The sequence below is a fragment of the Limanda limanda genome, chromosome 2, assembly GCF_963576545.1.
Source record: "Limanda limanda chromosome 2, fLimLim1.1, whole genome shotgun sequence".
In the NCBI taxonomy this organism is placed as follows: domain Eukaryota; kingdom Metazoa; phylum Chordata; class Actinopteri; order Pleuronectiformes; family Pleuronectidae; genus Limanda; species Limanda limanda.
The window spans coordinates 11,728,138-11,750,615 of NC_083637.1; the positions used below are offsets into that span (position 1 = coordinate 11,728,138).

Sequence of the window (22,478 nt, forward strand, 5' to 3'; positions counted from 1 at the left end):
ATCAGTGTCTATTAGCAGGGTCTTGCAGCATCTGCACACCTCAGCACACAGCAGGGACAACCCGAAACAAACTGAAGAAGACCAGGATGAAGCAGAGGGCCGACACAGGGAGAAGCACGTGGTGATGTACACATTCTTAAAATGAATCCATGCAAGTAGGAATTTTGTAATGTCCATTTCACCTATATTTGACATTCAATCTTAACTCTTCAACAGTTCCTTCATGATGCTTGCAGGGACTTGGTCATTTTAAAGGACAGGATATGTTTAGCTTTACAGACGCATTCACTCAAAAGTAAGATGACTCTTTTTACGTGAAACTTCGTTAATGTCTTTATCTTGATGTTAACACGCACCCACAGACCTCTTGACTCCATCACCTCACTGCACATTTACACCTTTCTTTTCTTAAATCCTTGATATAAAGGTGTGAAACACTTGGAGACAAAAAAACAACCTCACCTGCTGCTATCAAGTGCGTTTTCAACACAACACATCAAATTGAAGGCTTTTGACAAATAGAGGCATTCACAACTGTGCTGTACCGGGAGGTCAGGTATAGTGAGGAAAACCGCACAGGATGTCATCACCTTTTTTCCAACAAGTTCTGATTGCATTATCAGAAACCTGGCATCTGGGCGTGACCTTGTTAACTGCCAGGGTAATCAACTTTAACCAAAGGGGAGGAGAGGGGATGATAAATTATTAGTGAGGAAGATTTTGTTCATGTTTTATTAAATTGGCCTGTCAAACGGGGTTGGTCAAATTATCTGGGGCCTCGTTTATTGGAGGCCGGCCATATTGGCGCATCTGTTACAATTATTTATAATTTCCAGGCAGTCAGGAGGACGGGCTGGGTTTTTCGGCATCAGCCACATAAAGCAATTTAGAAATTAAACCGAAGTGGGAGTGTCTGAGTTATTTTTCTCTCGCAATCTCTCTCATCCCCATCCTAAATTTTCCATCCAGCAAAAAACTGGAAAACTGCAGAAAAGGTGTAAAAAGGGAAATAAACATAAACATATTACAAGCAGCTTAGTAAATGCAACAGACAGGGAGAGAGCGCGTGAGATTGAAGGAGAAGAAAAGAGCAAGAGATAGGGGGGGAGCTGGGGGAGGGAAGGAGGGTAAAAAAAAGAGAAAAACCAGTCTTGGTAATTACTGAACACGATTAGGTTCTTGGGGGAACTTGTCTGGCACTGGCGGCCCTTGCTGGTGAGGATGCGGCAGGCAGGACCATATGGAGCGAGGCTTGTGATTGTGCTCCCTGAAGCTCGTGACCCGTCTGCTGCCGAGCCCTTGAGCTGAATGTGAAATGAGACTTGCCAGGCCTAATGTTCTACACATGCACCATTTATGCCACAAAACAAATCTGATCACTGTTAATTATGGAGCAGCTATAATCAGGAGGGGCCCCTCAAACACACACACACACACACACACACAGACACACCGAAATACATACTTACACAATCACATTTGCACACATCTGCAGAGGGACAAGGGTTTGTGAAAGTGATCTGATAGGCTTGAGAAGTGAGGAGGAGGTCCCCCCCCCCTCCAACAGGCCAAGTGCACTTTGTATTCAAGATGATGATTCTTCAAAAAAATGCGTGTGCATATATGTATGAGCGTGTGTGTTAACTGGTAGCGCAGTGGAGAGGGACTTCATAGAAGGACAGTGCAAAGGGAGTAGGATGCAGAGTATGTGCATGTGCGTCCGTGCGGGTGTGTGTGTGTGTGTGTGTGTGTGTGCGCCCTGCGTCCTCCCACACAGCCTGTTTGACCCGGGTGTGTGTGTGTGCGCTTGGACGAGTGAGTGCGTGTGTATCTGCAGCGGCACATGGCTGTGCTTCATTAATGAGGCGAGCTGCACTACGCAGAGGTTTTCATCTAATGAGAGCAGTTGAGCTGGTAAAACACACCGCTGGAGTCCATGTCATTAGTATGTTTCTGGCCCCGGACATGGCCCGGCTCCAAATACGCACACTCGCACACAAACTAATGTTGACAACACTATTTACTAATAACACGTACACACACAGCATACGCAAGATGAGAGGATGACAAAAGTTGCATTTTATAATTCAACAAAATTGCTTTCTATTTTCAAGCATTTATTTTTTATTCATTTATAACGTTTAATGTTTTCAAATAATGAGGTTTACTGATGTACCTGAGGTGAGGGGGTGTATGTAAATGCAGCAGGAGGTTGCAAAACATTTGAACATGCTTTTAGAGAGGTCCTGACAGAAGAGCTGACGGAGAGGCATTCCCGATGGAAAAACAAATGTTCACAGTCAAAATAAGATCGTAGAGAAAACAGCTCAAATATATCTGATAAAAGCTTTTCATAAATGTTGTTGTGAAAAGTAGCGGAGAAGACTTTAAGCACACGCACAGTAAATACCATGTACTTGCTTCTTTCGACTTATATTTCCTTTATCCTTCTGCTGTTCAAAGGTCATAGCCACTAAAAAGTGGAGCTTTTAAAAAATCTAACAGGAGGAACCTTTGTCTGTTTGCATATTTGAAATGTATTTCCGTTTTCCCTTGCAGCATTATGGTGTCCTCGTTTTCACTTGACGGTTGATATTAATGATGAGGATGATCAAAAGAAACGTCTCACCTAAGCAAAATGTGACCCGGCAAAACGGTGGGTGTATTTGTGCACTTTAATTATACATCTAAAAGTGTTTATGTTGGTAACATAAATAACAAGGGAGAAGCTGAAACCATCTCAACAAGCTGAGGGAGATGCACAAAAAAAGGCTTCAATCAATTTCACTAAAAAAAAAAAAAAAAAAGCTTGGTCCTCTTGGGAAATGTTGCTTTTGTGCTTAAGGTAATAATCGTTTGAAGAACTCTTATGTGTGATAAAGATTGTGTGCATCATATGCTACAAATTTCAATTTAATGCTAGTTTCAAAGTAAGGTGATGATACATGTGCACAATTCTTTAGGGAGCGGCACAGTGGGTGGGGTAGCTGGGCATAGTAAGAGGTCATAGTGAGAGTGAGAGTAATTGATTGTGTGAAAATAAGTCATCTTCAAAGAAGATGGAGAGCACAGATGTTACTTACAACATTATTGTCTCTTTTCTAATCAAGAGTCATGACAGTGTCACAGAGTCAGAACAAACAAATTATAAAAACCTTGAGCCTAAAGGAGCAAAACGGAATGAAGCCATCATTAAATCATATTTACACATGTAGAAATCTCTGCTGTGATAAAAAAAACAAACTATTATAGATTAAGTTTCAGTAAACATTTTAGAGACAAAGTGGCGTCTTTCACAGAAATTTAGACTGAACTTTTCTGGAGAGAGCAAACAAGCCTAATTTTCCCTTTCCAGTGATGATGAGAAAGTAACCGGTGCTTTGAATAACTGCCCACACAATTAACAACTTACCACTCATTTACAGTGGTGAAGCTTCCAGAAAGCCTGAGGTCAGCTACGGTTTCTAATGTTGGTCTTTAATCACAGCACAGCTCTGACAGCAGCCAAACACCCAACTATTAGAAATACAATCATGCAGTTAGGGAAAGAGTCATAAATGATTAAATGAGCAGTCGAGGTTGTGTTTTTTTGTCCACTAATGAGGGATCTTCCCTGCCTATAAAGTGTAATGTCACCACCCAACCTGGCAACCCGAACCTCTGAAACCTGGCAGTTTGCTCAGACTGCATCACATGCTGTTCAGTGCAAACACACACAAACAAATATATAATACAGAACACACCTGAAAATACATACAGGGCAGGTTCAGTTGTTAGAGTTGTTGGAAAAACGTTTAAGTTATTAAGAATTTTAAAAAAACGGGGAGCTTTTTCCTTTTTAATTAAATTGTATACGCTAAGTGATGAATCATAAAAACAATCAGCAGTTTAAATCAATTATATGAAATTACTATGAATTAAGACTTACATGTGATTATGTTTTTCTGTGGGAAAATACTGAAGTTCAGTCAGCTACTGGCTCTACAATCACTTTGTTGCACAACTGGACAGGTTGTTTTAATATATTTTTGTTTGATTTTTTAAATACACATACACATTTAGTTTATATTTTTAAGACTAAATCTGTTTTTTTAATGTTTATATATCTGTGCTGCTTTTCTTTAGATGCCCTGAGATTTCCTTCAGGGTCAATTAAGTATTTATCTATTCATCTAAAAAACAAACCACCATCAATTTCTGAATTTAATGTAGACTGGGAGGTTGTGAGGTTTGTTGATACAGTAGGTAAGAGACTGCAAAAAAAAAAATGAAATAACCCCACGCACAGCATTGTTCATTTTAACAGGCAGGAAGAACAGTTCGGTTCACCAACATTGTTCATGTATGTTAAAGCCTTTGTAAGGTCTCATTAAGCTTCCTGTAAAGAATTAACTTGGCATGAGACAGGAGAGAACCGACATTCAATCTTTGTGCACAGCATGAAGTATACACACAATGGGTGTTATTCCTCTCACCCACCCTCCACTTTTATTCCCCCCTCCAAACCACTGCGGGAGGGGTGTTCAAAGCCGTCACTCTGGTCTATATTCAAATGAGCGCTGCGTCTCTCCCCTGTGCTCCCGTAGCGATCAGCACTTTGATCACCTCCAATGGTAACTTCCACCAAAACATTTAAAATTAAAATCAAATCTGCCTTAACAACCTGAGCATTAGAATTTAACAGGTGTTCGGGAGGAAGTTGTTACAGAATTTGCGATTATGTGCTCGGAAACACACACCTTTAGTCAAACACACGCCGCTGCAGACACACGCGTACACACATACGCACAACCTGTCAGGGAAATTACAGAGTGGGAAACAGAAAGCCCTCCTGACTGAGCGCTATACCTTGGGATACTTGATCTGTTCACTTTGATGTGAAAGAAAGTTAAAAGTTATAGAAACAAATCAGCCAGACAGCATCTACATGTGTTCAGTAAACAAAGCTTAATATTCATTCTGATCACAGGATAAATAAATAATACTTTTGTAATTATATCTTAAGCTAGAAAATGCTTGAGCTATTTTATAATCTGACCTGGCTGTGGAAGAGAGTGAAGGTGAAGTGTGCACATACGCACACACACACACACACACACACACACACACACACACACACACACACACACACACACACACACACACACACACAACCACACACAACCACACACACACACACTCACAAACACAATACACTAAATGCATGTATGCACTATGCATGCATGCATGCCCACTCTACACACACACATCGTCTCTAAATGTAGTATTAATTACTGGAGGAACACTGCAGTACTGAATTTAATTACTGACTAAATGATCCATTTATACTTCACAGCTGGTTAAATTAACAGGGTTAAGTGAGACAGGGCGATTGTAACTCACTTAATATTTGAGCTGATATCTTGTAGCTTCCGCAGTCTGGGAACAGCACTGTCAGAAAATATCAACTAATCAAATTAAACAGTTGCAGTCTCTGGCCCAAAGAAATTACTCAACTGCTGCAAAAATATATATATTATCACCAGCTCCTGAGTTGTTTTACCTGCAATCAGCCGCAGTATAAACTGAAGTGAAAGTCGTGCTGCAGAACAGACGGAGTCTCGTTAGAACTCGTGGCTCAAGTGTACAAGATACAGATACCTGTTAGTATTCTCCACCCAGTCTTTGACACTGTGTGGTCCGAGAAGCACCGATCACCGTGTTATTAGTAGTTATTAAAGGACACTTAAATTGTGGCTGCACCATTAAATGTATGCTTCAGCCTCTATCGCCTTGGGGTGACAGTTCAAAGGTAGAGAGCTGAAGCCAAACCCCTGCTGACTGACAGATGTAGAGCTGGAACTCAAACAGCATCTTCAAGAACATTACCCGGCTCCAATTAAAGCACCTCTCTCCACCTCTTAGCTGTCTTAACTGCTATGTGACCGGAGTGTGTTAAAAGGACTTCCAGGTACTTGAGTGGGAGGAAAGAGGGAGAAGGTGGATGAAGAAAGTCAGCGAGTGCATGTGTTCCTAGGACCGGGAACGAGGGGAAGATCAGATAGCTGACATGAAAGACACTGCTGCTAAGAGAGATGGACAGATCAAAGGTGAACTGGAGCGATATCAAGAGAGTGATTCTCAGTATAAGACCACCACCACAGGCCATGGTGGGGCTTATCATTTATTGCTGCACCTACTTATCCACCTACACTTTGCCGTTTCTATTCCTCAGGACAATTAGACACTAGCTCTCGACAAGTGATTGACAAAAGCACCATGGTTTAATGTGGGTATCGTGTAAGAAACAAAATATAGGTATAATAAGCAGGGAATAATAAGCCTACTGGAGTTTGTTGCAAAAACCCACACAATTCAAAGTTCAACAACTGCAGCAGAGCAGAAAAGCACTTCTTAGCCTGGAGTTGCAATGCACTAGGTAGACTCTAATGAGTAGGAGAGGGTGACCAATGAGAGGAGTGCTTACCTTAAAGTTGGTTTGTCTGTTGGTTGAGGAGTTAGTTGTTGTCTGCTGAGCCTGTAGCTGCTGTTGTTGCTGCTGCAGTTGTATTTTCTCCTGCTCCTGCTGTTGAAGCTGGGCCTGGAGTTGCAGGATGTGTTGGTCTTTCTGAGCCAGCCGGCTGCCCAGCTCCTGGTGACTCTGACGGAGCTTGGCCTCGCTGGACACGAGGGCCTGGTAGCATTGACTCAACTCCTTGTACAGCTGTCAACAAGCACAAATAAAGACGGACAGGTTGGTCAAACAAACAGAGTGGAGGAGGGGAGGTGACGAGGTAAAAGAATGGGTCAGATCAACTAGAGATGGGATGTCAGATATGCCGATGATGTCCTGACAATAGAGTGCAGACATTTTCTGGATTTTGTCTTTCATATACGAAGAACACCCGGGACAGATGCTTTCATAACAACAGAAAAAATCTCTGTAGCATTCAGGTGAGGGGGGGGCACCAAGGCACAGCATCTAGGTGGAGGACATTACCGCTCCAGAATCTAGAGCTTTTATATACAGCCCCTATGGAGAATTTCCAGGGTCCAGGGCCTGTCTAAAAGAGGCTTTAGAGGAAGATGAGACAAAGTCCCTCATGTAAAGAGCAAAAAATGATATTTTGAAATACAACAAATGTTTAAAAAAAGAAGATATTGGTGAGTGGAACCAAAATGTTCATTCATATTTTATGACTAATCCTTGCTCCAAGCCTCTGCCAGTGCTCCCCACCTTTTTTACGTCTATGGATGAGACAGAGGAACAGTCATCCGACAGAAGGGTGAAAGGTTAAGAACATATTCACTAGTAACAGGATACTGTGGGAAGAGTCCTTATTTTCTGGCACCAGTAAAATAATTGTAGGTTACAGTGAGCCTGGACATAAATCACCCAAGCGGGTGAGGCATGAGTGGAGCCCAACAAAGTGGTTATAATAATGACGAGTCTGAGGTTTGGCTTGTGTATGTGCATGTGTGCGTCGTACCCTCTGGTAGGAGGTGGTGTCAGCAGTGTGCGCCTCTTCTTGGTTCCTCAGGACTCTCTGTGTGTCCAGGTTGAGTCCTTCCAGTTGCTTGATCAGATGGCTCTGCTCTGCTGCATGGTTTGAGCTCTGTCTGTACAGAGTCTGCACTTCTGCAAACTCACGTCTATACACACAAACATTTACAGTATACATAATGGATGTGCATAAGAAAAGTGATGTCCTTGAATATAATCAATACACCTAAATAACGAGTCAAGCAAGGGAACACTTTGGAAGTGTCTGCATTCACCCATTAAATGTGTCTTAAAATATTATTTGATTTTAAGCTAAATTACAGCAAATTACAAACAGTCCATTTAAACTAATGATAGAATCGTATTGTTTTTGTTCATATTGAATCCACCATTCAAGCAATCACAATGTAGGTTCCACAAAATAATAAACCCCAAGGCTAAAAACAAAAGATAACTGGAGTCAGGATTTAACAAACCTGGAGTCAACTCAATGAAACCAGATTAGAGGTGAGGATTAGAGCCACTCAAGCATTGAGAGTTTGTCCATCCACAAGAAACTTCTGCTCATGTGACTCATGCCTTGCAAAAGATCTCAGAAGACTGATGATCAAAAACTGTTGATTTTCATAAAGGTTGAGAGGGTCACAAAGATTTTAGATATTCGTCAGTCGACAGTTTGACAAACTGAATTTAGTTCTGTGGCTGCTCTGACTACAAGTTAAGATGACTCCAATGGCACAAAGCAGAAACAAGTCCAGAGTAACAGCTACAGGTTGTAAGGGATCACTGAAGCTGGTTAAAACATCAAACCTGTTTATGAGTCAACCATAGACAAGTCATGGTGCATGGTTGCACGGAGCATGGCTCCCAAAGCAAGACGCCAAAAAGGAAACCTCTGCTCTACAGAAAGAACATCAGAGCACGCCTGAAGTTTTCCAAAGACAGATTGAGATTCTATAAAACTACAGGGAACATATTTTGTGGGCCGATGAAATTCAGGTTAAACCGTTTGGGAAGATTACACAGCACTAAATATGGCATAAAAAGGTCACTGCATACCAACATGAAAACATTATCCCAGTGGTTAAATAAAGTGGAGGGAGATTTAATGATTTGGCACTGTTTTGACTGCCTCTAGAACTGAACGGTTAAAAATCATGGAGGGAAAAACGAATTCCCAAAGAATTTTAGATGTTAATGTCAAAGTGGCTACCCACCAGCTGGGGCCTGGTGATCACTTCAGGACAATGACATTAAATTCATTTTCTGATTTGTTTTGTGTCCCATAGAATTAACACAAAGTGCTCTCTAACATTTGAGGACATCTCTAATCACGTAGCTAAAACCTTGGTTGGTCTCTAGACGTGGTGTGACTGACACATCTGAGCACCTCTGGCATTAAAACAGGAAAGTAGTTAAAAAAGGTTGAGATTACCACTAAGGCTCGGACGGTTCTCACAGTTTTTATCATATCGACTAAAGCTTAGCCAAAGCCTTCCCTGTTTCCCTTTTCTCCCTCTTTTAAAGCATATCCACTATGCAGGGCTTATCAAGTGGCTTTAGGTGAGCCAGAGTGGAAGAGATCTGTGTCACCCCCAAGCCTCACGGCGTAGAGTGATATACGAGCTGCAGCAAACAGAAACCCGCGAGAGGTGATGTATACGCATATGCCTACACAGGACAGCTGATACTTTAACTACTGAACTGGTCCCAAAAATCAATGAGAGACTTGAAAACAGCCACTGAAATGTACAGGACAAGGCTTCAGTTGGTAGGGCTCACCGAAGTTGACTGAGTTGCTCTTCTTTCGCTGCCACCTCCCTCTCTTTGGAAGAAATCTGGTCTGCTTGACTGCTACCGTGGCTCTGCAAGCTAGACAACTCCTTCCAGGTATTATGTAGCTCCTCCTCCAGCTCCTTGAAAAGCAGAGTGAAATTTAAAGCACTTACAGGAAAATAAAGGGAAAATATGATTTATTTTTGAAGGGTTTTTCTTGACATATTCCTCCTGCAAAGACACAGAAAAGCAGTTATCTGACTGATGATGACAAAAGAGGAGGAAAGCAGAAGATAGAAAAAGACGAAAGAGAGTTACAGAGAGAGGTTATATTATGTGTTTTAAATATTAGAAATCGGAAATCAAACACAGGGTTTTGATTGTGTTCATAAAAATAACATAAAGCCAACTATAAGTTTGCTTGGCATTGAAACCTGATTCAAATGTATTTTACAGTAAACATTAAAGAGAAAAATATGTTGAATATCGAAATATTTTTCTTTTTATTATAGATGCAACTGGTGATTATTTTCAAATTTCATATTAATTTTATTTATTTGTGAAAAATTGCCACCACAAAGAAACTATCTAATTCCACCTCTGACAACTATATTCACTTACTTAATAGCAATAAATATATATATATTATTTGCATTTTTATGTCAGCTTGTTGATTCAATCATTTCCTTATTATGTGTTTGTCCTGGGTTTACCCAGCTTAGTCCACAAGTCACTTTTTCATAGATTGTTTCATTTGGAAATAAAATAAAGTGTATCTGTTGGACTTTGCACAAGTCACAGCTGTTACATTTTTTAGCACCACATATATTTCAGATGTGTTGTTCTCACATTCTGTCGGACTGAGATAAATGTTTCAATTTTGTAACATAGATCTTCTTTTTCAGCTTCGAGTCGCTCTTCTTTCAAATTACACTAATGCATATTGGACTTTGAGCACTGACAGAATGCTTCAGAGCAGATGAGATGAACACACTGATGACGAACTGCAGCTGCTGCTATTGTGCTGCTTTCACTCTGAAGCAGGTGTAGACAAGGTGCTAGTGACAGCTTTTCCTTAATAAGAAGAAACCATTAGTGCAGGCCAGATTGCGTTGCATCAAACACACAAAGGTCCCCGAGCCTTGATAGTTTAAATCTAATTAAAAGCAGTATTTCACAGGGCCAGAATCAACCATATGAAAAATTAATTAGCCATTAGTAATTACAAGGAAAGAAATGAAGAAATACCACAGCAGTTAATGTACATAAAACAGCAATTATGCTTGTTTAGGAGCATAAAATAAAAAAAAACACATCTTACAGCAAACTATGGTTACCCTGCAGTAAAACATACAATATTTAGAACATACAATATTTAGTTTTTAATGAGACTGTTTGTGTTGTTGATGGACTTTGATCATCTAACATTTCTACATATATGACCATTATAAAACATCAAGCACTTCTTTCATTTTCAAATCTCCTGTGTAGTTAAAAACAAGTAGTAAACTATATCATATTTGTACCTAATCTATTTGTGGATAAATCTTTACTATGTCAAACAAATTGACACAATGTATCCACCTGCACAACCCGTATTCTCCATCTCCATCTTTCAAATCAAAGTATGATACTAAAACTGAGGAGCAGGTCGAGTGTGTTAGGCTGTGATGGATGTGCATAAAGCCGAGTTGCTGGGCTCCATCCCGTCCGAGTGTAATTACTCTCCAGTCCTGACTTATACAAGACTTTCTGTCTGACTCCATTTCACGAGAGTAGCAGTATGTTTCATAATGATGAGTCTATTAGGACAGACGGAATGTCAGATTCCTCCGTAGCTCCGGTGTCCTGAGACTCTGACAGAAAAAATTAATTCTGTAAGGAAATGACAACAGGCGAGAGAAACCTCCTCACGGACTCTGATTGTGATCCGATTGGTTGAATGTTAAAACAGTGATACGGCTGTCACTGTTAGATCAACTCATGTTCTCAGAGATGGTATTGATGATAAATAATGACGCACATTTGGTCTTGAGTCTTCAGTTGTGGTCATCAGGTGAACAGAAAAAAAGTCTCCCTCGTGTTTAATGATTCATTTTCCTTCCTTTGAATATAGTCTCTACATATTTAAATAATGCGATTTGCTACAGATATATTTTATATTCTCATGCTGAGGAGAGGATGTGAGGGATCACAGAGTTCAAGGTGTGTTCAAGATAAAGGACCTGGCCCTTCCTGTGCAACTTTGAGCGTGGGTGTTTGTGTTTCTTACTTTACTTTGTCAGGGACAGTGCATATTAATAACATTTCGGAAAATATGCTAAACGGACTTGTCCCCGTGTTCATACCTTGACTCTGGCCTGGGCAGCATCCCTGTGGTCTTGTTGGGTGTCGGCCTGCCTCTCTTTCTCCTCCAGGTCAGCTTGTAGGGCGGCCCAGCGGGAAGTTAATCCCTCTTTCTCCTCCTCTAGAGCCTGCACCACCTGCCGCTCCTCCTCCTCCTTCCTCCTACACTCCGTCTTCATTTCCTGGATAAGAGGTGTGTGTGTGTGTGTAAGGAGAAGAGTGGGAGGTCATGAGGGCCAAATAAACAACAGTGACGAAAGGAGAGAAACAGAAAAAGTAGCAATTCAAACGGAGAAAATGAAAAAAGAAAGACATAGTGATGCAAAAAAGAGAAGCAACCCATGGGGCTGAGGCGGAATGAATATGTAAACAGTGGACCGGCTTTGCTGCGGGAGCCCCCTGCATGGGCTGCTGTTTGGCCAAGGTCACCTGTTCTGTATGACTGGGCCGAGCGGCCAGATGTTGGCTGGTGTGGACCGAGCCGTGCTGCAAGAGCTGGGCTCCTGCAGGTACTGGGGCCAGTCTGTCGGCTTTAATGACAGGCTCCTAATGAGAATGGTGCTTGCTGCAGGACCCATTAGACTCAACCCAGGTCTCCTTTGATGCTGTCCCCCACGATTTCACGCCATGAGACCTCACCAAGACTGTGTAAGGACCATTCCTTTATCAATTAATCATAGCCCGGTCCCATCTAAGCATAATTAGAGATAAGCCACACCATCACATGCACACTTTTCACTTTCCCCCACTGAAGCGGTCATTAAGTATTTATCTGAACCTAAGTTAACAACCTGCTTTTCTTTCTCTCCCTCTTCCTCCCTCACACACACACACACTTTCCAGCTGTTAAGTATTCTCTATTGTCAGTAGCGAGAAAGAAAGCTAAATAACAAAGAAAGGCTTGAGACGGAGCGAGGTTGAGAAGTGAAGAAACAAACACAGAGATTGTGTTAAAGATAGCTGAGAAATACTCCCGCTCCTCTAAATGATTCAAATGGCTGTGGGTGAAGCCGAAGGGAGGACTTGTCGTGTTCAATGCCACAGAGAAGAGACTTTCCGGCATAGGACCCAGAATGCCACTGAAAATTTGTGCCACCAACCTTAAGTTCCTGCTCCTTATCGCTGAGTTGTTCACGCAGAGCTGTCAGCTCCTTCTCCATTGAGGCACTGTCCTCATTCACTGTCGTCCTCCGCTGCACCAGGTTGTTGATCTCTTGCTGTTGCACTTCCACTTTCTGGCAGAGAGTGAGAGGAAAAGAGACAGCGTGACACAGATAGAGAGGAGACACAGGTTATATTATACTTTTAATATTGGGAACCTCAAATCAAAATAAGGTTTTGATTGTAAAAGAAAAAAAAAATCAAATGATTTTTATTGGTGGGATACAACGAATGATTAAATTCATAATCCAATATTTTGCAGATTATTTTCTTTATAAATGACTGATCTTTAAAGCATCAGAAAATAATGAAAAATGATCATCACAATTTTCCTCAAACCCAAGTTGACATCATTAAATCTCTTGTAATGTTAAACTATCCAAAACTCAATGACATCCAGTTTCCAAAGATGTGAAGACGATAACGAGCTGCAAATTCAAACATTTGAGGAACAAGAAGTTGAGTCATAAACTAGTTGACATTCTGTTTTGAAATAATACTTAAAATCATTTACCAACTATCAAAACAGCTGCCAATTAATATTCTGTTTTTATTCCACTCTTCACAGCAACCGCCCACACTCGACTGTAAGGATCTATATTACACTCGTTTTAATTCTACAATGAATTACAAAACATTGTAAAGCGCAATAATTGACCATGTTCACCAAACAAGACACCTCCAAATATGATACAATTATTTTAATGACTACCCAGTTTTGATGCTGGTGTATGTTCACTTCATGATTTTTGGCAGCCACCGCGGCCTGAGCAGGAGGAGGCTGGCCTCTGAACACTGCATCAGCTGGGGTTTGGCGTTGGCTGGTAATCCACGGCCTTCTGTGGGTACACCCCTATCTCAAATAACGCCGTGCTCGGGGATGCAATTAATTGCCATGTTGAGGGAAATCACTCAGATATATCTAGATAGTGGATTTAGCGTTTCTCGCTACTCCTAGCTCGTCGTGCTAAGAACAGAGGGGCTTTAATAGAGATTTATACTGGAGAGCGGACAATAAATTCAAATGTTGATAATGAGGTAGGCGAGAACAATTTGAAATCCAGTAGTGCTCAATTGATAGAGGAGAAAAAGAGGGGGGTTCCGCCAAGTTAAGAGGTCTAGGACATGAAGATTAGCATTTGAAAATTCCCAATGCAGTTCAAAAATGAAAGCTAATTATGTAACAAAAATGGAAAGGGAGCAGCGAGGGGAAGTGTATAGAGAAAGAGGTGGAATAAAATAAGAAGAGCAAGAAAGAAAAAAAAGACATCATCAAAGTTGGAAAGCTGAGACATTAAGAGGAGTGTGAAATCCTGTGTGGACCCAGTAGACCATCACATCTCCAAAAAAAAGAGGAAAAACCAATTAATCACTATTTGGGTATGTATGGCTCAAGACTATGGATGAGATTATGCCTCTCAGAGGGCTGAATGACAGCACAGAGCCGAGTGCTATTAATGAGCGTTTAAAATAGTCTGCAAGTTATAATAGCAACAGTTTGAGAAGGAGAACAAGCAGAAGAATGAAAATACGAAAGGGTTTTCGGTTAAAGCAGATTTGAAAGGCCTCAGATAAACTAATAAAACATCATGTAAATAGGTTTACACTTGCTGCAGAGGATGATTTTTCCATAAGCTACCAAACAATAAGGCCTCCAAAAAGAATCATGTTTTATAAATAATGTGTTCTACAGTAAGGATGTAATATATTTCTCTTGTATGGCAGAGCATTGCTCCCAGACATCATTGCATTGCCAGCACAGTCCTATCCAGAGGTTAAACAAATGCAGGCTGGGAGATTTGCTTTCAAGTTGGCTGTCGCAGGCACTAATGCATCCGCCAGACTTGAAAACTGATTCAAGCACATAGCACAGCCAAAACAAGAGGGCCACACCCTTCAAGAGGATTATACTATTAAACTTAGAGGAGGTTTCATTCAGATTTGTTTGGAACCTTTGGAAAAGTGCTGCACTTGGTTTCTCAAATTAGCTCTGAAGTACAGTTTGATGTCATCACACATGTTGTAATTCTATGAGCTACTTCTCTGACTGTTAAATTGACTGGATCAGAGTTAAAATGGCCGAGGAGGGCAAAGTAAGAAGAAGAAAAAAAGACACTAGCTGGCAAGTTGATGACTCCATTACAGCCAGTCTCATTAGGACCGAACACGGGTCTGGGTGAGAGACGCTAATGAAGGGGACTGACAGATGCTTCAGTGAAGGGATGATGATTTGGAGTAAATTACATTAGTGATGTCATTATCGTTAGCCATCATACCATCAAGAAAGATTACTCAAGGGGCGAAGGCAAAATAAAGCAGGTAAGAGAGTGCTACAGCTTGAAGTATCCAGCTAGAATTACACAGATTATGTTGAATATTAAGTCCTTTACAAAACATTAGCTTATAAAAGTTTCACCTGACATTTAAGCAAGCAAGAACTTAACATTTGTTGATAACTGTGCAAGGCCTTTGGTCAGTGTATTGACATTTAACTTTCAGTTTCCAAATTAAAGATTTGTTAATATGGTTAGTTTATACAAGGAGGCCAAATACAGTTGTGACATAAGTGAAAAGCAAATTTATGAATATGATTTGATTCAAGATTTCATCCATATTTGTTTCTGATTCACACTGACACATATAAAAGACAGTCCTTATCCTGGACGTATTAACACCGTGTAGGACCTTTGCTTTAATTCTTCTGGGTATGAATTCCAGATGATGCGTCAGCTGCACATTCAGGCTGCAAATGTCCCAATTCTACCACATCACACACACAAAAACATACTGGTTGTTCTATTGAATTCATATGCAGTGATTACAGAGGCCACTGAAGTACAGTTAGCTCACTGCCATGTAATTAAACCAGTCAAGATGACTTTTGCTTTGTGACATGGAGCATTTAAATGCTGGAGTAGCCATTTGACGATTGTAAACAGTGGCCATTAAGGGAAGCAAAGAAGTGTCATTCAAAAAAAGGCTGATTGGTATTGAGGGATCCAAAGTGTGCCAGAAAACATTCCCTGAACTCGTATAGGGCTAACAGCAGCAGCTTGGACTGGTGACACACGGCATGTTGGGTCCATGGATACAAGCTGTTGATTCATCAATAAAAGAATTTCAATCCACGGAACTGCTGTTGTTGTTTGTCGCTCCATTCATGAACAAACAGAGGTACTGGTGTTCCTTATAACGTGCCCAGCGATTGTAATTCAGACCATGTTGGATGATCTAGAACTCTAAAAGACATTAGTTTAGCACAGACAGTTACAACCTGCGGTACTGTACCTGTTCCAGCTCCTGTAAATTGTTGTCTTTGATCTGGAAGATCTCCAACACCTTCCTGTCCTTAATCTCGGCTTTGTGTTTCTCACTAGAGGTAAGAGAAAAGAAAAAGAAATAAGCACATGGTCACAGTCATCTGAAATCCAGTGACTTGGGGCTTTGGATAAGATAAATGAATTCTGCTGTGGAAATCACAAGTCTTGGTCAAAAGCACATCAACACCGCTGTGGGGCCTTATCACCTCAAGCTCTAAAATCAAACTCTTGTGAAAATGTTGTACAATTTAATTATTTGTGTGCCTGGTGTACTTACCTTATAGAGAACTTCATCCTGTTACATGTGGCCCATGTTATTTTAACTCTTACCAAATTTGTTGATGCCAAATTACAAAAAAATAAGGTTGTCAAGAAGTTAGTTTAATCATTAGCTACTGTTCAGCTACTCTGAACTTTTGTCTCATGCCCACTAGCACCTCCTTTATCATAATGAACTTTTAAGGAGAGAAAAACAAGGCATCAGTTTGGGACCTGTTTGTTTCAACTGCTTTAGGCCACCAGGGGCCCTCCATTCTCTTCGCTCATCATTTGCTTCTTCTACACCTCCCGTCTCTGAGGTCTTTTTCTCCCGTCTCTTTGCCTCTTCTGATCAGCCGTCTCCCCTGGTAGAAGCTGAAATAAGTATCTGGCGTCCCCAGAGGGGCTGGAACGCAGGCTGGCCTAGCTACATCTCCTTGTATATTGGGCTGTGTTCACCATGTCCTGAGCAACCAACCAATCATTCTACAAGATCCGTACGGGAGGGATAGGGGAGGGTGAATGGCAATTCCCGGTGCACTAGCGCTTGACTGGAGTCGACACAATTACCATGTCAATATTCTCCTGCGCATCAGGTGATACAATACACATGCACTCTATGGATGCATGTTCCCCCACTAGTCTCAGCAGAGCAGCATACTTTGATGGGTTTCCTAAGGGGCTGTAAAGGAACTGAAGAGGGTGTGGAGAAGGAATGAGACGCACAGGTACTGGGGAACTCTCTGCACTATGTTTTACCCCTATTAAGGGTCTGGCAACTACTGACAGACCTCAAAAAGTAAGTGATATGCACCCATGATAGGGCACATATCATTCTAATGTATCCCCAAAAGACCAAGAAGTCAGTAACAACTGAAGTATTGAATGAAGCTTTAAAGTATTCTCAATTGTATTTGAAACTTGTTTGTAAGGCATTTCAAACTGCAGTGATGCCTGTATTATAACAACATTTAACGTGAAGGTTTTTTTTGTAAATATGGAGAAATCTTTTTCATTCATCTAGCTGTGCATTATCCTTCCCTCCGTCTTTTCTGAAAGTTCCCATGCAACTGCTTTTCATATAGCTTAGCCGCCCTGCAAAAGAGGTCATAGACAATCTCACAATTTATCCGATAAAGACAAGTATTTGGCAGGAGCGTTTCAACTGTCCAAGACGGGAGCGGCAGCGGAGGAGTGTTTTCATTAAAAGGGTTTCCATGGTTGAACTGCTAGACCGGGGATAAGAAGGCTTAAATCAGCATCTGCACAAGATTTCGTCGTAACCCCAGCAGAATGGCCAAGGTGCCTTAAACACCCCTTGAACGACTTTCACACATATTTCTCCTCACTTGTGAGATAAAGGAATTTTCAGCTGTTGAGCTTCTCCGGTAGCACTTAAAAAAAAATGAATTGACTCACCGCTCAACCACCAGACTGACAGCCTGGGTCAAGTCTGGATTTGCCACTTGCAGGCGTTTCCATAGGGACCACACAAACTCCTTGTCTGCCTGTGAAAATATAGATTCAGCAAGTCAACAGCTGTTATTCTTAATTGAGATAAATAGCTTTTGCTAAATATGTCTTAAGGTGCAGCAAGCTCCTTATTAAAAAACAAAAAATTAGATAGGATGATCAATGGCATTTGCATACGACAGAAGGGGTAGTCAATCAATAATTTAAATATCTTGTACAAAACAGTTTTTGATCTGGACTGGCCTCTCTAATCATGAGCCTCACTAAACAGGAATCTCCATGGCTGAGATGTGACCTTCGACTCAAGGGGAGCGAGCATTGACACTTGTCATTATGCACTATTTATGACTGGGGAGAGCTGGGCTCCAAATCAAAACACAGCGGTGGAGCTTGCATTTTCTTTATTAATCAATTGCTCTCCGGATATGTTTTCCACTACAGCTCCCAAGTAACTAGCCCCAAAGAAACTCAAAGCTGATGACAGAGAGAGTCATCTTCAAGCAGAGAAACCCAGCCAGCCCCTGACACATTTCCAATTCAAATTGTCTCGCTGGTTTTTCAAACATTTTTAAGCTACATTACATTTAATGAGGGACATCTAAAAACTACATTTTCTGACATTAAAAGACAGAATTATACCAAATCGACTTAATATAAAATTATCTGATAAATTATGTTCACATCATCATAAGATAAAAGTCATCCCTCCCACTGGAATCTACTGGTCTCCAATTAGTATATGAATTTTAACCCCCTTTTCAAAAGTGTCTAATCAATTATTTACTAAAAATGGCAGAAACAGACCTTGATAAGGCCACGACTTGAACATATAAAGTGGAAGGACTGTAGATATCGGTTTCTGTATGCATCTGTATGTAACTGTGTGTGTGTGGGTGTGCGTGCGGCGATAGAGATCTCACCACATCAACCCGGCAATGCAGCTAACGATGAAATTAAGCAGCATGGCTGACATGAAATAGGTGGTCTCCCTCTGCCTGGCCTTTGGCTGCCATTAGCCAATCCACAGACAAGTGTTCAGTCAGGACTCTCATCAAGAGCGCTCCTCTGCCGTATGTGTACTTAAAGATGCTTTGAATGTGTGTTTGATGATCACTGAATTATTCATTCTAGAATCCAGACACTGAAACACCATGGGCTAAACATACCAAAAAGAACCACTGGAACTCACCCGCATATTAATAAAATTAGCATGGTCTAGTAGGAACATTTGCTGGCCGACAGATGAGACTCTTTGTAGTTAATGGCCGTCCTGAAGTACATCTTGCGAGGGACTTAAGACATCAATGGTATTCTAATGCCACTATTTAAATGGTACAACTAAGGTCCCCATTAGATAGACAGAATCACTGATGTTCTGCTGGAAACGAGACCACCGAGGACGGTCTCCATGTCAGTTCAATGTAAAGTAACAGGAACTGTCGCTGTGCAGTAATGCTGGTAAACTGGTAAACTGGTTTCCATATAAGACTTAAATACACTGAATTACAAATATTAAGACAAATATTAAAATTGCTGTGTAAGTAGAGAGTTAATTTGCATGTCAAAATGTTGCAGGACAAATGGCAGTTATACATGTACTTAAAGTACATTTGCAATACTATGGGTATTTTTTAGGCACTAGAAATATTTTCCTAATGACAATGTCCAGTTAAAACTCTGTTTTGTGAGTTGTTAGTCGAGCAAAACCCCCAAACAATTAATACAAACAGTCCTGCAACACTGGAAAAACCTGAGGTAATATTTGATAAATACTATCTGTGTTACATATAGTTTATTTAAAACAAAATTAGAATTGAATTGTATGAAAAGTAAAAAAGGGGTACAGGTCACTTTTATGGCCCTGATGGAAACGTACATCATGTTATTAGATACTGGAAATAAAGTTATCCTGCAGTTAAAATGTGTATTTTATGATGTCTAGATTCCAGCCATCAAATTTTCATACCCAATCCTAATGAACAAGAAGCTACTGAAGTTTTTATTGAATTGAAAAGGTGCACACATTGATTCGCACAGTAAGTGGGTTGTACTTGTGTCTCCTACAAATTAAAGGGGAGAAAGTCTGAAACTTCTTTTTCTGAATAAAATTTAGGATGTTAACTTCAAAAGTTAATTCGACAGGCGGTTTGGTAACAGGCTCATGTGCAGTTACAGTCAAACTGCACCACAACAAATGTCCCTGCACCACGTGTTGTAGGTGGTGGTATAGTCTGTTAAAAACTCAGAGTAACACATCATCATGCAGTTCATGCCGAACCCAGCTACTGTGTACATACCTGTAGGGTGCTGTGTATATGCAAAATAATAAGTGCTGGGTTCACTTCACTCATGTTATTAGGCACCACCTGGTGGTGAGTATGCAAGGACACTCTCCCTCAATCGCCGACTAACAGAGTGAAGCTGAGAGGTTCGGCTCAATAGCACTGACTGAATCTGTGTTTGTATTAGGCAGAACAAATACAAAATGGGGAGGGCAGGTCAGTTAATTCAAATGTTCATCGAAAACTGAGATTTCCTGCAAACTATTTTGCCAATGCTGAACATTTAATAAGGTATGCTCAGGAGATTTGCACACAAAAGAGACAGAAGAACAATTTAAATACACTTCATGCGATTTAGTAAAATATATTCATTCAAAAACTCATCTTTAAATCACAACAAACTACCTGAAATGCATATGATTTTAAATTTCAACTGTCACGTTAATCATACAATAATAATAATCATGAGTTCACATCTTTATGGGTAAAAATGAGAGGATCTGACACAGATGTACTTCCTGACATGTTTCTTTATCTCCCCAGAAATCCTTTTTTTTAATATTTAATGGCCGCCAACGCTGGAGATATGCTATGCAAGTATCTTAGGTGAGTCACAGGTCTTTGTCTGATCAAAATTAATGAAAATAGCAGTAATTAAGATAACAAATGGTTTGGATTATTATAAAAAGAAGCGGGCAGTCATTGTCTGATGGAGATGAAATAGTGAAAAGAGGAAAGAAATCGTGGCGCTTACATTTTACACTGACAAAAATATGTTCTACTCCCTGGTTCACAGGGTCCATGATAAGATTATGTGAAGCAACAGTTCATGGGCTAATTAGAGTCAAGTGGCAAATAGCATTAACCTTTATTACTGCATTAGTGCACAGTAAGAATTTGATTATACATCAGTGAGAAAATCATGGTGCCGCACTTGAACATCTTTACTTTACAATCTTACTCAGACTAGTGAGCTGAACAATTATCCATGTGTATAGACATTTTCTGACAAACGTTGCTTTCGTCAGTTTACTCAGTAGATTTCACTGTTTTAGATTAATTAGATGTTATCCCATTATAGATTATAACGAAGCAAAGCCTTAACCATTGGTGTTTCTTATCCTTCACAGCCTCATAGAGCCCAACAATCTGTACAAGATGTAACATCCTCTGTCCTTATCCTTTGAATAGAGTGATTACCAGAAACCTCCTCACAGTATTTGGTGTGTTCACTGGCAAGGTGGTGTAGTTTGTTCTTTGATTAGAAGGCTTTTTCCAATAAATCAGAAATCAGCTCCAACACACAAGTGCTAGGTTGGGGATATGATGATGCACCAGGGGATCCACTCAAGGTTTCTTATAGGGTCTGGCAGCCATTTTTGCAGTAGTTTAACTTTCCAATTAGACATAATGGAACATCGACAAAAACTTTTAAATACTATGATTGGAGACGCATATGTGTTTGTTAAAACGATCAGTGAGCAACACCAGAACATTAACTTGAAAATATTTGGAAAATAAGCTAAATTAAATAACGTTAAGCTGTTCGCAGCATCTCAAACATCAGGATTTGATGCTTTTCTTTTGAATTTAGAAGTGAAATCTTGGAAGGTGGACAGCGAGTGGACAGGAGAACATTTGAAGATCTTCAGAATTGTATCATGCTACAGATGTTTGTGTCTATTGTCTTTATATTGCACTGCCCAGTTCATCAGTATAACCAACTACATCCTCACAGATATAAGACTCGAACACCTACAACATTCAACAGCTTCTCTGAAACCAGGATTTCTTGCAGGACAGGCTGGATCAGCTGTGGCTTCAGGTGTACCTAATAAACTGACAGCTGAGTGTAGATGCATACACACCTGACATTGCATCAACTCGTCTGATAAACTGTCCACTTGCTCCTCCAGGACCAGGACCCGGGACTCGTCGTCTCTGGAGGACATCGTTGGACTGAAGAGGAAACAACAACAACAACAACAAGTGAGCATCACTTTAATGTCCTCTCATGGCTGAAGTGACACTTGTAGCAGCAGAGGATAGAGGATGCGACTCTTATGGTGATTTAAAAAGCTTGTGAGCCCATTGACGAGCCTTGTTAGCTTCTTTAGCACATTCCCATTAAGCTGTGGCTCCACGGAGGAGTCTTCCTCTTCAGGAGAAGTGAACACAGCTCGTCTCTTACCTGTTTTAATGCCTCTCTACCCAGCAGCTACTAGCATTAGCGCTGCAGGAGCTAACGATGCTAACAAACAAACACTCGTATGTTCCGCTTCTCGTTTGTTGTCAGCTTCCTGCCTCACGTCCCCGGGCAACGTCACGACGCCTGGCACCGGGGGGATTTAACTGGCAACCATATTTATTCCATCATCG

The 22,478-nt window shown here is 40.7% G+C and overlaps 1 protein-coding gene across 1 annotated transcript in view; it reads right to left on the reverse strand.

The window, feature by feature from the left end:
- The window catches only part of cntln (centlein, centrosomal protein), an 81,351-nt gene extending 59,300 nt beyond the window's left edge, over nucleotides 1–22,051 (reverse strand). The window contains exons 1-8 of the mRNA XM_061094327.1: nucleotides 21,968–22,051; nucleotides 17,764–17,852; nucleotides 16,055–16,139; nucleotides 12,706–12,840; nucleotides 11,608–11,787; nucleotides 9,266–9,399; nucleotides 7,470–7,632; nucleotides 6,467–6,703 (exon numbers count right to left, since the gene is read on the reverse strand). Coding sequence (XP_060950310.1) covers nucleotides 6,467–6,703; nucleotides 7,470–7,632; nucleotides 9,266–9,399; nucleotides 11,608–11,787; nucleotides 12,706–12,840; nucleotides 16,055–16,139; nucleotides 17,764–17,852; nucleotides 21,968–22,051 — 1,107 coding nt within the window. The remainder of the gene's footprint in view (nucleotides 1–6,466; nucleotides 6,704–7,469; nucleotides 7,633–9,265; nucleotides 9,400–11,607; nucleotides 11,788–12,705; nucleotides 12,841–16,054; nucleotides 16,140–17,763; nucleotides 17,853–21,967) is intronic.
- Between the last annotated feature and the right edge of the window lie 427 nt (nucleotides 22,052–22,478).